General features: G+C 45.1%; 1 protein-coding gene across 1 annotated transcript in view; it reads left to right on the top strand.

Annotated features, from left to right (window-relative positions):
• The window catches only part of itga5 (integrin, alpha 5 (fibronectin receptor, alpha polypeptide)), a 32,441-nt gene extending 15,791 nt beyond the window's left edge, over positions 1 to 16,650 (top strand). Inside the window, exons 13-30 of the mRNA XM_029506660.1 lie at positions 170 to 361; positions 442 to 487; positions 839 to 952; positions 2,359 to 2,414; positions 2,836 to 2,993; positions 3,134 to 3,271; positions 5,786 to 5,853; positions 7,302 to 7,452; positions 7,562 to 7,654; positions 8,371 to 8,450; positions 8,578 to 8,658; positions 8,742 to 8,847; positions 9,217 to 9,375; positions 10,029 to 10,136; positions 12,786 to 12,899; positions 13,486 to 13,587; positions 13,787 to 13,909; positions 14,016 to 16,650. Of these exons, the coding sequence (XP_029362520.1) occupies positions 170 to 361; positions 442 to 487; positions 839 to 952; positions 2,359 to 2,414; positions 2,836 to 2,993; positions 3,134 to 3,271; positions 5,786 to 5,853; positions 7,302 to 7,452; positions 7,562 to 7,654; positions 8,371 to 8,450; positions 8,578 to 8,658; positions 8,742 to 8,847; positions 9,217 to 9,375; positions 10,029 to 10,136; positions 12,786 to 12,899; positions 13,486 to 13,587; positions 13,787 to 13,909; positions 14,016 to 14,099 (1,973 nt within the window). The 3' untranslated portion in view covers positions 14,100 to 16,650. The remainder of the gene's footprint in view (positions 1 to 169; positions 362 to 441; positions 488 to 838; positions 953 to 2,358; positions 2,415 to 2,835; positions 2,994 to 3,133; positions 3,272 to 5,785; positions 5,854 to 7,301; positions 7,453 to 7,561; positions 7,655 to 8,370; positions 8,451 to 8,577; positions 8,659 to 8,741; positions 8,848 to 9,216; positions 9,376 to 10,028; positions 10,137 to 12,785; positions 12,900 to 13,485; positions 13,588 to 13,786; positions 13,910 to 14,015) is intronic.
• The last annotated feature ends 31 nt before the right edge of the window (positions 16,651 to 16,681 follow it).

The raw sequence follows: 16,681 nt of genomic DNA, 5'->3' as shown, positions 1-16,681 counted from the left end.
TGTTGCCCTTTGCCTTTTTCACTCGGCTACAATTTGACCTGATTTTGAAAAATGATTACTCTCCTACTCTCCACTAAACGTCAACATTCAAGGCATTGAGGGGGCGAAAAAAAAAAAAAAAAGGCATTTTAAACTAAATATAATTTCCTGCCCATTTGCTCTTTGGCAGATGTGGCTGTCAGCTGTCCGTTTGGAGGGGAGGATCGGCAGGGGCTGGTCTACATCTACAACGGGTATTCAGAAGGTCTCAGGGAGAAGCCGTCTCAGGTGATCGCTGGCCAGTGGGCTGCTGGGACGATCCCTGCCAGCTTTGGATTTGCCCTCAGAGGTGATAAGGACCTGGACATGAACGGATACCCAGGTGAGAGCAGCTACACGTATAAGATGACCACCATTAACTTTTCCACTTTTTTTTCTAACTATCTTCCCTTGTTTCCTCAGATCTCATTGTTGGTGCCTTTGGAGTGAATAAAGCACTTCTCTATAGGTACGATGTTCTAGTCGTGTCTTTGTCTCGAAGAATCATTTCTAGTAAAAGAGTAGTTGACATTTCCTCCTTTGCTTTTTAGACAGTTATCTTAGCATAAAGATTGGAAAAGTTCTGGTCATCTCTAAAGATTTAAAAGAACACAACTTAGAAGAATTTCTCTACCTTTGGACAAACCTACCTACTTTTTCCTGTCTTTATGCTAAAGTAAGATAACTAACTAACACTAGAGAGATTTGTGAGTTCTCATTTGTATGAAAAACAGAAATGTGTTCTGACCACTGAGGCTTAAATGATTTTAAATATATATATATATATATATGTTTTTTGTTTTTTTTTTTTCACCTGCAGATCTCGTCCAATAGTGAACACAACAGCCTCTCTGACAATTTACCCCACCATGATCAACCCCGAAGAGAAGAACTGCATTGTCACCAGTGGAAACGCCAGCGTTCCCGTTTCTTGGTGAGCCTTCAGCTTTGCCCAGTGCCACCAGCTTGGTTCCTGTGATGCCACTTCATTGCTGCTCAGTTGGCATTTATTTGACCCCCTCTGGGAAAAAAAGATGGGCTTCCCCATCCCCCTCCCTGTGTTACATAAACATCCATTATATCTTGACAGGAAGCTCCGATAAGAAACGTCCTTTCCATGCAGTCACGGTATTAATTTGCACTCAGCGTTGCTCTTATCTGACCTGCTTTCAAAACGCCTTTATATCTCACTTGTTTCTGTTGAGCAGCAGAGAAATAACATGCTGAATAGCAGCTTTGTTAGCCGTTGTTGGCTTCCTTCAAATGTGCACAGTGTTCAGTTCCAGAAAAGTAGAGAGGAAACAGACGACGGTTGCTCGCTGTTCAACATGGTTGACACTGTGCTCATGTGTCAGCCCCCCCCCCCCCATCTTCCTCCTTCCAGGTCCTGATCCATAAAGGAAACTGTTGTATACACATATGTCTTGATTACGCTACGTTGCCTGGTGAGGAAGACTTTTCTTTTTTTTTTTTTGGTGGGGGTGAAAAGCGAGCAGGAGGGGAATAAATGGGAGGGAGTGTGGGACAGGAGGGGCTGGAGGGTTTTCTGCAGTTCCTTTGAATGAGATATTGTTTGGTGGTGGAACACAGCTGGGAAACATCAGGACACGTAGACTCGGTGAGCGTGCGCACCGCACAGCCGCGCAGAAACAACTTAGTACTACTCCTCCCAAAAGCCTCCTTGTATTCTCTCTGTCTGTCTGTCTCATTGTTCATTTCTCTTCTTTCCTGTTTTTTTTTTTTTTTCAACACATTCCTGCTTTTGTTTTCCAGTTTTTTTTGTCCCCCTGGAGTCACGTCTGTGGGTCTCAAGTGGGTTTATTTGGCTCATTTTCTTTTTTTTTGGGGGGGGGGGGGGGGGGTGGTGGCAGACATTTGGACAGTGCTGTGTGACTGATGTCATGGGAGAGGCTTATATAGACAGCTATTGACTGGTCAGCACTGAAACTTGAATCCGTGCCCAATTTCACCCTTCTTATGTCTGCTGTTTCTTTGTGTGTGTGTCTGTGTGTGTGTGTGTGTGTGTGTGTGTGTGTTTGGGGGGGGGGGCGGAGTGGAAATGGAGAGGCTCAGATTTATCAGCCTGGCTGGCAAAAGCCGAGAAATGCCAGTATGTCTCCAAGCAATTGGCATTTTGTTCATAGTTTTCATTGTATTCCCATTACGCCCCCGTGCCTCGTAATGTGAACCATGTACGGAGCTGACATGAGAAAAGTGGAGCACGAGAGAAAGTGAGAGGGCAAGTGAGGTGCCTTGTGTGTACAGTATATTTATACTGAGTCTCTGCCATAAATGAATATGCTTCCCTCATCATGTCCTCGTCCTCTCTGTCCAAAACAGTGTCAACCTGAGTTTCTGCATATCTGCTGATGGCAAGCACCTTCCAGGCATCCTAGGTGAGCCAATTTTCCACATTTTCACTTTACTACAAGTAAGGAAACGCTTGTAATGTTTTAAATCTGTAACAGCCTGTGGATGAAAGTGCTTTGTCAGGTGATGAAGTGTTTTGGATTTGGTTATAACGACAAAACGGAGGTCAGCGTGTCAAATGTCCTCTGTGATCCACCTTTTAATGATCAAACCTCCTCTGTGCTCAATCACATTCCCTATCAACCCTGAGTTATTACCCCTAATGACTCTTTCCTCTGTAAAGTTCCCTGCACCATTATGTTTGAGGTACATTGACTACATTGTGTGCGCTCCACAGTATTTATGAGGGACTTTTTTTTTTTTTTTTTTTTTGCAGCTGTCATCGCACTGGTCATGAACATTCATCATGCCGTGAATACTCATTTGTGTGTGCGTTATGTGCTCCAGATTTCCAGGTGGAGGTGCAGCTCGATAGTCACAAGCACAAACAGAAAGGTGCAGTAAAGAGGGCTCTGTTCCTGGACTCCCAGCAGCCCTTGTTACAGCGGAGGATGAGGGTTCGCCACGGCGAGCGTGTGTGCAACCACACAAAGATCTACCTGAGGGTACGCCCCCTCTCTCATTATTAATGAGCTGGGCTATTATTATTCATTATAAAATAAACCTGCTGAAAGGAAATGAATCAATGGCTCCGGCTGTTTCCCTTGAATTTATCTTGTAATTAAATGTTTGTGTTTGGCTGCAGGGTGAGAAGGACTTCAGAGATAAGCTCTCCTCCATTTATGTGGCCTTGAATTTCACCCTGGATCCAAAAGCTGCAGCGGACTCCCACGGCCTGCGGCCCATCCTCAACTATCAGACCGCCAACGTGATCGAGCAGAAGGTACGTAGATGTCTGCTTCACTTGGTGATCTTCTCCAGCTCAGTGAACTAACCCGTGGAGCAGTGTCTCATAATGTACATGTGATGCTTTGGTTGCCAGATCTCATGCTCTCTGAGGTGATGGTTACAATATCCTCCTTGTTTAGTCATTTGTTCGTATCACTATCCAGCTACTCCCCAACTCCTCTTCCTGATGAAAGAGTCTGGTCCCCCCCCCCCCCCCAATGCAAATTCTTAACGACTCTGCTGGGAAGAAGTCCAGAGTGTCTGGAAAGTTGTTTTCAAAATGAAAGTGTGAGGCACTGAGGGATGTAGGGTGAAGTGTTTTCCCCATCCCAGCAGGACCGGCTCTCAGCCTGCTTGGCTGCTTGTAACGGTAACATGTAAGGTGAGTTGATCCAGAGCTGCAGACGGAGAGAGGGCTGGTAGATATTTCAGGGTGGGGTACAGTCGGGCTATTTGCCCATCTGGATGAAATCTTTCGGCATCTAGCCAGCATTCCCTTGGCAGCGAGCGGAGCTGGCTGAACATGTGGGCACCCTTTCAGCTGTGGCACCATATGTGAGTTCTGGAACAGCCACTGCCTTCGAGCATTTGGGGGAACGGCAATCTGTGCAGTTTTATCTCTCCCTCTTTGTACATGTTTCTCTCTCTCTCTGTCCCTTTCTATCGTTTTCCCTGCTGGATCAGGAGTGAACCCTGTCATTGATGCCCCTCCCTCCATATCAAAGCTGTCGGTTCTCCAACAGATGTGGTCATCTGCTGTACCGAGACCTTGAGATGAGCCTGAGCTAAAATATCAACCTTAAACCCGAAGAAGGCCCTTTTTCCACCGAAGACCCAAAGAGGGCAAACTGCAGCCTTTATGTGTGTGTAAAACAGGAATGGGAGCAGTGTCAGGCTGCCAACATATTTCATTAATCTTACTTTAGACTGTGTGAATGTAACAGTGCATAAACAGTAAAGGCTGACTGCTACGCCACGGTCTCAGCCTTGATCAGACACACGATGCGATATTGATTTGCACATATGCTTTGAGAATATGTGGCCAGCCATGTAACATTTCATTATCTCTGCCAAGATTTTACTCATTTCAAGCTGCAGTGAAAATGAGAGATGGTTGATGTGCTTGACACCGTCTCACTCTCTCTCAACTTAACGCTTTCCACATGTTTCTACGAAGAGTTACGGCATCATGATGGTCTCTTAATTACCATCTTTCCACGATCCTGTAGAGATGCATTTGTCCAAAATCAGGAAGGATCCCAGTTGTTGACACCTCCTTTTGTTTTGTTTTGTTTTTTTTCTTCTTTAAGTAAATGGCTGAAACTGGCCATCAGTGCACCCATTGTTCTGAAAATAATAACATCTGACGAAATAAATGTCACCGTGATTAATGGAGGATGTTCGTATCGCCAAGTTAGCATTTTGATTTCACTGTATGACGCTTGCCCTCATTGTGTCACATGTAAACGTCGAGGTTTCAGTTTAACCACCACCACGGGCCTTCAGATGTCATGTTCCTGTCCTGCACACACACCCGCGTGCACATGTGGCCAACTTGGCATGGGGGTTACCATGGTGACCATAATGAGAACCCCCGGATGGTGTAATGACAAGGGGGAGGCGCTCGGCTCCCTGACACTCTTTAATCTCTGTCTCCATTTCTACTCATTATCTTCATCGTCATGAGCATCCTCGCACTGTCAGTCACGGTGGGATGCAATTTAGCGATCCGCGGGGCTTTCCCTCCTGCAGCTGCCACACGTTCAGCGGTCACCCCACTTGTTCGCCAGTCTTTCTCTTTCTTGTTCTTCCCTCCTCTGCCATGCTCTGAAACCCCCCCCCCCCCCCCCCTCCCCAACCACATGTGCCTCTTCAGGTCAACAGAGATATCCTGTGTCTTAGAAAGTTCCTTCAGGATGCAGGCTTCCCCCTTTCCATATGATCACATAGTGCTGCGGTCGGCAGGGTGGTGTAGCATGTGGTGAAAGCTCGGTTTGCCACGGAGCGCTGTGATGTGGGACGCTGGCGAGGGCTGGCAGCCTCTCTGCTCGGCTCCGCAGGAGTGTGTCCTCCAAGTGAAGACTCCGGGTTGGATCCCGTTCATCATTTTCTTCTCTTACGTCGCCAACAGAAAGCATGTGTTTCGCCCTGGACAGCTGGTTCCAGGGGGAGTGTGTCTGCGTCTGTCATGATCTCACAGACTCAGTCATTGTCCCTCTGAGCCATAACATTGTGCATGCTCCTAATTGCCTGATGTGCACTGCATTCCAGGTGTGTGTGTGTGTGTGTGTGTGTGTCGGGCAGCAGGGGTGGAATGTATTAGTCATCCCACATGTCACTTCTTGCTGCACATCCTGTTGTCTACTTTAAACAGATATCTGATTTATCTTGTGTGCCTAATTCTCCTCACATGTGGAGGAAGTGTCTTTTTGGTCAGAACCTACTGTATGCTCATCACGGTCTGCAGCCCACATTAAAACTTTTATTGCTGCCTCTGTGTGTCTTTCAGGCTCAGATTCTGCTGGATTGTGGTGAGGACAATATCTGTGTCCCCGATTTGAAGCTGGCAGTCCATGGGTGAGACAATGAAGTTCCCTCATGTCTTCTTTTAAAAAAAAAAAAAAAAAAAAAAAACCTCCGAACATATGAATTTCAGGAAATACACAAGAATGAGATGGATAATAGACGGTGCACTATGAACAGGGTGACAAAGCTTGAACTCTTCACCTCTTCTACTCAAATGGGACCTTGGACTTGAGTGCTGAAGTATAAATACAGCTGTTTTTGTCGTTCCGCCGCTTTGTTTCACTTAGCATACCAGAGCAGGGCTGCTAATCGCCATAGTTAGTTCTGCAAGGGTTGTAGGTACAACGCCATCCTCTGAAAACAGGACCCAACAGGTGCAACCAACAAACAGATAAAGGACAAAGACTGGAGAGATGAAAAGGGGTTTGTTTGGGAAGTAATGGATCCGTGTGTTCGCCTGTGAAGCCGACAGGAGCGGCCTGCCTGCCACACTTTGATTTCAGAAATCTGTTAGCATTTTTCTCAGAAATAACAACCACCCTGATACTCCCTGTTCTGCTCTGTCATTTTGATTTCACATTCCTATATTTATTTACCATCTGCTTCCATTTCCCCCCCGCAAATGTATGGCTGATTCATCACATATGGAATAACCTGCTGTGGGTGAAGGTTAATGCTAACACCATCAAAGTGCAACTGCAGAAATTGACCTGCAGAATGTAAGATTATTGCAATTAAAATAATAGCTTGACATTATTGAAGCCTAATAGTAGGTAGAGGGGCTGATGATTTGGGGCGTGATTTAGTGGAATTTCAAGGCGGGAGAAAAAGCGTATTCATCCATTCCTGTAATGTTGTTTCTCCTATTCCACTGCCAGAGCACACAACCTGTTAGACCGAAGGTCTCTGGGGGAAGCTTTAAGGTTTTGCGGTGTTTCTAATTTTGAGCCTTTGTTTGGTTTAAAAAGTGTGATGCCAGTTAGAATAAGACCACGGTTGACTGTCAGGCTAGCGGGAGGATCAGTTCGAGAAATCCTCTCCTCTCTCTCTGCTCTGCTTTATGAGAGGGGGGGGGTGTAATTAAAAGCGTCTGTGTGGCCCTTCATGTGGAATGTCTCATTGTTCTGAGCTGCGGAGTGAAGAGAGGTGGAGCGAGCAAGAGCGAGCAAGGAGAGAGGTGTTTTACAGTCCTTCGCTCTGTTGTACAACTTCATTACCACATAGGAAAAGTTAGAGAGGTTAATCTATTTGATGAGTAGTCCAGCTCTAAAATGTGTATATATAGAAATGTTATGAAAAGCCTGGATGTTTATTAGATTCATTAGAGCAATGTCAGTTTATTGCCCACGTCACTGCAGGAACACAGGAACAATGAATGTCATTGTTTACGCCGAGTGCAAAAACCTTAACACAACCCATTTGTCCAAACACTCACAACAGCATTTAACCTGACAGCTGACCCCGTTAGTAATCAGTTGTTTCTTTGGTTGGGTCCTCAGGGACAGGAAGGAAGTCTACCTGGGTGATGACAACTCTCTGACCTTAACGTTTAACGCCAAGAACGAGGGTGAGGGAGGGGCGTACGAAGCCGAGCTGTATGTGGTGCTGCCCCCCGAGGCCGACTACAGCGGCATCGCCCGTAATAATGAGGTGAGGCAAACTGCGAACACGATGAGAACGTACGACTTCCAAGTGATAATATGCATCTTTGGACTCTTGTGTTGTTGTTTGACAGATTTTTTTTGTTTTTGTTTCCCAGAGCTTGACCCAGCTGACCTGCAGCTATGAGACGGAGAACCAGACCAGATACCTCAGCTGTGATTTGGGCAATCCAATGAAGTCTGGCACCAGTGTAAGAACGCCCGCTGTCTTTTTTTTTTTTTTTCGAGGGTCACAGTACATGGCACAGCATTTAAAGTCTGTTTTTAAAAGTAGCAAGCAGGCGACGCCATGACATGGTCTCCTGCTTCTTTGCTGTTGTGTGTCAGCCTTTGATTCACTGTGAGAATCTCAGGAAATTTGACAGGAAGTACGGGCTCCATCTGTGCCCCTTCGGCTCCCTTTTTAATGATGGAGCCATGGGCTGCCATGCTTTTAATAGATCTGCGAAAGAAGACTGTCACCTACACAGAGAGACTTGTTGTTGTAGAAGCTGCTCTTGTGTTGTCTCCAAAGCTCTTATACTGCAGCGTTATTGATCTGAATCATAAAAAGGAAGAAGTCGAGAGACTTAATGTACACGAGATTTACTGAGAGGGGAGAACGCTCCTGGAATAGACACATACATTATACCCTCTCATTCAGAGTGTGATAAATAACTGCATGAGCCCTCTGTTGACAGTTTCTGTGCTGAATGTGCACATAAACTCTAGAAAACAAATGGATCTGAGATTATAACAGCACAGCAAATAGAGCCTCAGCAGCTCATAGAAACACTTAATAGTCTTTGATAGTCTGTTACCTGCTTTACTCTTCTGTTACGTGTTAGCTTATAAATGAAAATATTACTGATTGAGTCCTAAATTTCTACATGAAGATGATTAATGTGTCCAATCTTCATGCTTGCAGCTGTGGGCAGGTCTGCGCTTCACGGTGCCCCGACTGAAGGACACGCACAAAACCGTTCAGTTTGACCTGCAGATCCGCAGGTACAACAACATGACGTGGACAGATGAGACGCTCAGAGCGCATGGACTAGAATTTAGATTCTGATTCAGCTGCTCTTAAATGATTTTTTTTTTTTCCCCTTTTTCCTTCCTGTCTCTGTCTCGTCAGTAAAAACGAGAATAATTCTCACAGTGAGATAGTTCCCTACAAGCTGGAGGTGGTTGTTCAGGCTGATGTCATTCTGCAAGGGTGAGTCCGCTGTTTGAATTTCCTCATTTGAAGTCTCTAGCGTCCTAATGCACGTTCTCACAAAGCCATTTCTCCTTTTTAAGTGTGTCTCGACCTGATAAGGTCTTCTTCCCGCCGGTCAACTGGAAGCTGACCAAAAACCACGAGGTGGAGCAGGACGTTGGGCCTGCGGTGGAACACATCTATGAGGTAATTGGCCATCGCTGTGCAGGCTCATCGGGGCTGAGCAGATTGGGTGGAAAAGCAGATCTACTGTCAGCAAAGGAAGTCCACTTCCCAGGGCAGCAATGAAGGCAACCAAGGGAAAATACACTCCAGATTACGCCATGTGATTTATTATCAGGCTCTGCAGATCCACTTTAACTTGTGCAACATTAAACAGAGCCGAACTCCTATTTGTAGATTGGAGAAGTATGCCAGATATGAAGGTTTCAACATTGGAGAAAACTCAGTTGCAACTTCTCAGCTGTCCTGCAGCAAAGAGGAAAAACACGGTCAAGCTGCTCTTGAAGTTTTCCAATACTTCACATACTTAACTCTCCTATTTTCATTTTCCAGCTGGTGAACAACGGGCCCAGCCGGATCAGCCACACCCTGCTCGAGCTTCGCTGCCCCCTCAGCTTCCAGGGTCACCCTCTCCTTTACCCCCTGGAGTTCTCCACAGAAGGCCCCATCAACTGCACCTCCGACAAAAACATGAACCACCTACGCCTTAAAGTGAGTGACCTGCAGCTGTGCGCAGACACACACCTCCCGGGGTCAAACGAGGCTCAAAATCAGACAGTGAAGCTCTCACACTGATTCGCAGTCAGATATATGATTATTGGTCGGATCCTCCCTGCTGCCGGGCCCGCACCCACGTCCTCCTCCCCAGTTTCACGGCCCCACCCAGGACACTTAGCACACCACCACCTTTTTGAAGTCCTAGCTCTTCCCTCCATCCAGCGATGCTGCGCCCCTCATACCAAGATGCAGCTCTGGGATTTCGTGGTCAAAATATTCTGTGCAGTTGTTTGTGTTGACATTTCAAGCAGATGGCAGATGTTGAGCAGGACTATAAGTGGTCATCTATCTTAGCTCCTATTTAACCCCCCCCCGCCCCCACCCCCGCTAAGTGCAGCGTATTTCCAGGGGAATCCATGCGGAGGACTTCTCACATGCTTCTGATTAATGACAAAAAGCCTCAGGGTCATGCTAACATTAGCTCTGATATTGACAGAAAGAGTGGCGTGCTCTTCGGCCTGGTGCAGGTCAGCAGAGTCTGTTTTGTCCTAATCAAATCATAATAGTTACAGCAGCTCTGTTCTAAACTCTTTACAGGGATGTTAAACTCCCTCCCTAACGCGTGATGCGTCTGTGTCCTCCTTTAGCTCCAGCACACATCCACAGAGTCACCTATCCTGGCGCTGAAGGCCCACGAGCACCGTGTGGAGAGGAGGGATACCCACAGGAATCAGCTCGCCCATTTGACTAACCTGGTAAGACCCTGACGGATGAAGCGGCTCACTCGAGCGTTGCCAGGCTAAAAGTTGAAGCTTCCTGTAATTGGCGGCTGGTTGGTGACTCCAAAGTGTGGGAATGAGCAGCTTGAGTTCGCAGTTTAGGGTGAATTTGGTTACAAAATCTGGACCTATTTTGGTGGCTCTTACACAAGCCTCCTGGGATTGGGTAACTAGCTTATGATGTCGTTAAAAGGGAGGGGTGAAAGGGCACGGACCTTGTCTCTCTGTGGTGATTAACATTAAAGAGCTTTTAGTAGTGGTGCAGGGGTGGAGACGCTGAGAGATGTTGAGACATTGGAGGCCTTTTCTTTTTCTTTTTTTTTTTTTAAACATTGATGCACAGACTTCTCTCTAATTTTTGGCTCTGGGTGTTTTGTCGCCCCCACCCCCTCAATCCCTGCCCCCCCCACACACACTGGCCCTATTGATACACCCACCTGTGAGTAGCTGTTGTCTCCACTTCTGTCCATGGATACCTGCCTCCACCAAAGAGGCCTTTGTGCGCACGCCCCGTCGCTCATAACTGCACTCGTTTATCAAGCAAGTCTGATCACACATTAGCATGAAGGACCCGATTCTTCCCCCCACCCCTCCGGACAACCCCCGTTTTCACGCTCAGTAGGAGAAGACGTCCCCCAATCACAGTGTGTCTTTATTAAAGTATGTTCACATTTAGTAATGCTTGGACGAAGCTGTCAGTCTGGGTCAAAGAGTTAGAATTAACAATGACCCGCTTAGTTTTTGAAGAGCTGATCTATACACAGAGAACAAAGCGCTGGCTGTGACTGCACCAGTGATCAGAGAGAACTTTATAATCACTTGGATACTTCATACAATTTCAGTTTTACTACTCTCATTGTGTTTATGCTCAGCTTTGTGTTAAAACACACATGTACTGGCAATTGTTGTGAAATAGCCGGGGATGTATTTGGTTTCACTTTCTAAATTGTTACCCTTTTTTAAAACATTTGTGAATGATAATCATTTTGCAGTTTCAAGGCACCGATCTTTGAAACCAGTCTTTGATGTGAGGCTGCTCTTTGTCAATAGATTTGTTTTATATTGTAAAAAGGATGATGTACTCGTTTTAATCCATGAATATTACGTAACTCGCCCCCAGGCTAACTCAGGCTATGCTCACAATCAGCGGCACCTGTGTTGTCTGTTAGCACCCAGAAAGAAAAACCATAATTTCAGGCTTGCCAACATTGTTCTGCAGAGAGAAATGGGAGAGGAGGGAGCTTATGGAGACAGAAAACAGATTTTTCTTTTTATTGTTTCACTCTTTGCTGAATTTTGGTTTCAGCTGGATGTGATGCATCTGCCGGCCACTTTTTGTGTTTTGGAAAAAAGTCCTAATTTTTCAAGAATTCATTGCACGACAGTCCAGCGTGAGGTAGTCAGGGACTGACTGCTTTGTCCAACAGATGAATTTAGATATGTCAGGGCCATGAAAAAGACCTGCAGAGAATCTTGATGGTTCATTAGTCCTTATTATTACCAAATTCAGAAGAAAGTAGTTTTCCCAACCTGACAAATCTTCGCCTGCTTTTGATTGATCTATGAAATGAGTAAAAATTCATTAATAATCATTAAAAAAAATTATCCTCATATTTTACATTATAAATAATGTCTTCCATGTGACTAACACTGTAGCAGAAGGACGTAAAAGAAAAAGATTTTCAGATTCAAGAGATTTTCAAGCAGCAGGATGTTTTGCTCAATGATTTTCCATCAGTTGACAAATTGATTTATCGGCTCTAATTATTTCAGCTCCTCTCCGTGTCAGCCTGCGCACAAGACAGCTGTGTAGTTATCCTATGAAGTTGTGGGAACAGCCACCCTGCCCCTCAAGCTCTAGACCTTGACCTTGTAATCGCACCGGGGAGGATGTGTGGGACTTGAGTTTGAGGAATATTTGGCACCAGCCCATGTTCATATCATTTCCACAAGCCTCTGTGGCCTCGCTGCCCTGGGGCATTGACGAGGTCCACCAGGAGGAAGTGGACTGACATGCTCCCTGTCTGTCTGAATGTCCTCATTAAGTCTGTCCAAGACCGAACCCAGGGGAGCTCGGCGGGTACTCGCCTCTCCCTCTCTGTTCGCCCAACATGGTGCAAAAAGCAAACTAATGCGCTCCCGCAGGAAACCCGCTGAAACCTCTCAGCGTGGGGGTGGTCTGGCTGCAGCAGCGCCTCTAAAACACACTATGTGCATGTATTAAAATGTTCAACTTACCAGGCTGCATTACGAGGATCTAATTAAGACTGCGTATTCACAGGTCCTGAGAAAAATGGGCTGGTTTTAGTGGTCGGGCAATAATGTGGAGAGCACGCTGCATTTTTACAGTCTCATGACATTCCTTCAGTCTAATTCGAAGCAGGCATGGAGAAGGGCTCATAACATTGGACTCTTTGTTATATTTATTCAACCTGCGGTGTTAACAGGCCTTTTATTTGTCCTTCCCATATCAGCGGTTCCAGTTTTCGCTTTCTCCTGTATGACTTTCACCTGCACAAAGTCTTGGTGACTCCGCCAATTAAGTTTTTTATGGGAGTAATATGTGTTGTAAGATTCCATGCACAACAATGACTAACTTTAACGCTGCTCTCCTTCTTTCCGCAGTCCTGCTCCAATGTAGAGTGCTGGTCACTGCAGTGCAAAGTGGGTCTCCTGGAGAGGGGGACTACTGCTATCCTCAAAGTGCGATCCTCTGTCTGGGCTGAGACCTTCACCGAGGTTTGTTGGACATGATCCTCGCATTACAAATTCACTAGACATGCATCGTTCACGAACATGTGTTCCCTCTGGAGCGGCAGAGGGAAGGCTGTGTGCCGTTGATGAATGTTCTGACTCGGGTGTCTGGGTATTTTTTTATTATTTATCTTTGGCAGGAAGTAAAAAGCCACATATTGGTTTATGTTGACTAGCCGTCCACGTCAGTTCTGGATCGGTTCCTAAAGCCTGCCAGTGTTTGCCTCTAACAAATGGGACAACAGTTGCTAACTGAGCATGCAGATTGCTCCAGACTGGCTTTGCAGACTGTACTGTTACCAGTTTACATCAGTGTCTTCCTGCCGTGTCAGAGTTACAGACACACACGTTATTTACCACCCCCTGCATGCTCCAACACAAGGCATATGTGTGAATGTATTGAAAATTCATTATCGGGTCGTCGCAGCTGCTCATGGGATAGGAGCGCCGAGAGAATCTTCTTTGGGGAGAAGCAAGCGGACTCTTTCGCCATCTGCTGTACAACAAGGCAGCTGCAGTTGCTGTACATCCTTTTAAATCTGTCTTAACTGAAGGTGTTTGTTCCTCACAGAGGGCCTATAAGCAGTACGTGCTGGAGTGCCTGGCGAGGTACAGTGTGGAGAAGATGCCCTACGCCATCCTACCCAAACATGCACCCAGTGGACACAAAAAGGTATTCAAGGTCTTTAATCACAGATTTGTTCTTTCATTCTTCCCAATGTTTTTGAAGAGCTGAGATGAAAACAGTACCATGGGACAAAAAGGCTGTAGCGGCACTGATTCTATTTTACTTTCCGGCAGAGGCCAGAGACTGATTTTTCCCTTAACGTTAATCAATCGATGAATCAATCAGACTGTGCTCTCGCCCTCAGGTGGTGACGCCAGTGGTTTGGAACAAGCCAGACATTGAGAACACGGTTCCCCTTTGGATCATCATCTTGGCCATTTTAGCTGGTACACTCCTTCTGGCTTTACTCATTTACGTTCTATACAAGGTCAGTGCTGCCGTGCAACAACAATGAAATAGTTCAGGACTGTGTCCATATTTAATCTATAGGTTTTCTAAAGAAATACTTTTTCTTTTTTCCTCCCCCTCTGCAGTTTGACTTCTTCAAGCGATCTGTACCTTACGGCACTGCCATGGAGAAAGCACAGCTAAAACCGCAGGCTGCCTCTGAGGCATAGATGACCTCCCCGGAGGTTACCGGAACCACAGAGAAACACGACAGAAACGCGTAGAGTGGATCAGAGAGCCGTTAAAGAGTTAGGCGAAAGAGTGACCAACCACTGGAACTCCACTGTGCTGCACTAGATAAGAAAAGAAAAAGAAAAAAAAAAATCCAAAGAGCTTCAATCCAGATGAATGTTATTTTTTATTTATGTTTGCTGGCAGGTTGGGATTTGATACCTGATAGAACTTGTCTCTTTTTGTGGATTCTTATGGTGGAGAGTTCAATAATACCCATTTTAACTGCCTTAATATTGGTGCTAATGATCTGATACGATGTGTTCATTGCCTCGGATAACATATGGCCACATGTAGCTTGTGGCAGCCAGGAGCTGTGAACTACACTGCCTGCTGAGGCCTGAAGGTTTTTTTTTTTCCTGTGACGTCTCCAGAACACGTTTTTATCACTAAAACATCAACCAGCCTATAGCAAAAGCAATATTGTCCGATAATTCAGTATAAAAAGGAAAACGAATCCTTTTATATATGTGTGTATATGTAAGTCCTGATCTGTTTGAGGTATTCCCCTTATTCTTGCCAATTGCATGCTGGGAATGGACTCCAGCACCCTGCGACCCTGACCAGGATGAGCGGGTATTAAAAATGCCCGGATGGACGTTTCTGAACTGTTCATGAAAATGATCCCTCTCTGCCTCAGGATAGTGGACAGCGCTGGGTTGAGTTGTTTTTTTTTTTTGTTTGTTTTTTTTTTGCACTCAAAGGAAAATCTACTGATATATTTCCAAAGACACCGAAGACTGACTGATTGACCTTCCTTTGAGTTCTGATTTTTGACTCCTACTGATCAGTTCGTTTAGACCCTGTTTGTTCTCGTTCGGTTACCAACGCCCGGCAGCGTCGCCACTGTTTAGTCAACTGGGATGGGACTGGAACCATCACAGACCGGTGTGGTGCATCTGGCAACAACAGCAGCAACAACAACAACAACAACAACAACAAAACAGAACATTTTGCTGTTTGGGCTCGGAGCCCATCGGCAAGCAAACAGCAGAGTTAATGGCATCTTGAGCCAAAGATGTGACAATCAGCTGAGTCCTTCGCAGTCCTTGTGAGTGTGAAGGACCCATTTTCGGCTTACAGTGTGTGTGTGTTACTGTAAGATACTGTATTTTTGATTGTCTTGTCCATGTTTAGTAATTAGACACGGCACAAGTCATCCCATTACCAAAAGGCTACAGGGACAACATGTAATTGCTTTTTTGTTGGTTTCTTGTGTTTGTCTTGTACATAGTTTATAGTGCCTTAAATGTAAATACTTCATGTCTGTGGGTTAGCGTCAGGGGCTGTGTGTGCTTGCATGTATACGTGCAGTGACCTCACGAATACATGCATTTGTGTGAATGGCGTATTTATGAATGTTTGTTTTGTGGATGAATTGGTTATTAGCTTTCCCACTGCTCAGTCCTGTTTATCCCTCATCACCTCTGTAGCCTCAGATCCTTGAGGTTAAACACAGGTAGTATTCTGAGTGACTTCTTTAGCTCAGACATACCTGGAACCTCAGTGGAAATTCAAACCAAAGACTCGCGTTAGGCTACCGTCCAGATGTTGGCATCCTGCAGGATGTCTTGTACCTCTAACAAAGGGAAAACAGCTCAGCACAGGGAGCTCGATGTTGTTTGGAAGTGCAATATTTATATTCACCCTTTTTTTTTTTTTTTTGAGCTATATTACAGTGCTTTCTTTGGTTTAATGTTTTATTTGAGAACAGGACTTTGTGTATCAGAGTATGTGATAAAGCACATAGATTAAACACTTTGTTCTGGCTTTTCACTTTCACTTGCTTTCTCACTAAGCATCAACAAACTTGCAAGTGTGAATTGTTTTTTGTTTTTTGTTTTTTTTGGACTTGAGATGTACGCACCGCTTGCTGATTTTTCTTGTTTTATTTTTTTACATACCACAAACTGACACAGAAACACCACCACATGAGTTGTACTTGAGCATGTTGACAGTGTGATAATTCATGTGCTCCGTCCAAACACCACCGTCAGAGTAACCATATGTTTTACATTTGTTTGCCTCATCACACTTTTTTCATGTGGCCCCTGTTATTGGAAAGTGATTTACTATTTGTAAAATGTACCGCAAAATCCCCGTTTGATGATTGATTTAAATCCCTGAACGTTGTCAGACACATGAAAATTCTGTGCTGGCCCATTTTTTACTCTGACAGCGGATCATTTTACAACTTCCTCCGTGGACAGCACTGGGTTTTAGTTTATTTTTCCTTTCTTTCTTCCTTTTTTTTTTTTTGACGTCTTAGCCCATTTTCACTCTCCAGGACTTTTCAAAAAAGAGGTTGTACATATTTAAGATGAGGAGAGTGTTGAATTCAAATGATGATGAACGGATTTGTGAATTTTTTTTTTTCTCACCCCATATTGGGGAGAACTTCTTTGTCGGGGGTTTGGGGGGTGAAGAGGAGGGGTCTCTGGAGGTCAGTTTTTACCTGTTACCGTTTGTATTTCAAATAAAATATTTCTCTTTTTACAAATGACTGTGCTTTCATTCAATC

The sequence above is a fragment of the Echeneis naucrates genome, chromosome 7 (assembly GCF_900963305.1).
Source record: "Echeneis naucrates chromosome 7, fEcheNa1.1, whole genome shotgun sequence".
In the NCBI taxonomy this organism is placed as follows: Eukaryota; Metazoa; Chordata; class Actinopteri; order Carangiformes; family Echeneidae; genus Echeneis; species Echeneis naucrates.
The sequence above is the reverse complement of the archived record's forward strand: the minus strand, read 5'-3'. Positions and strand labels throughout refer to the sequence as shown.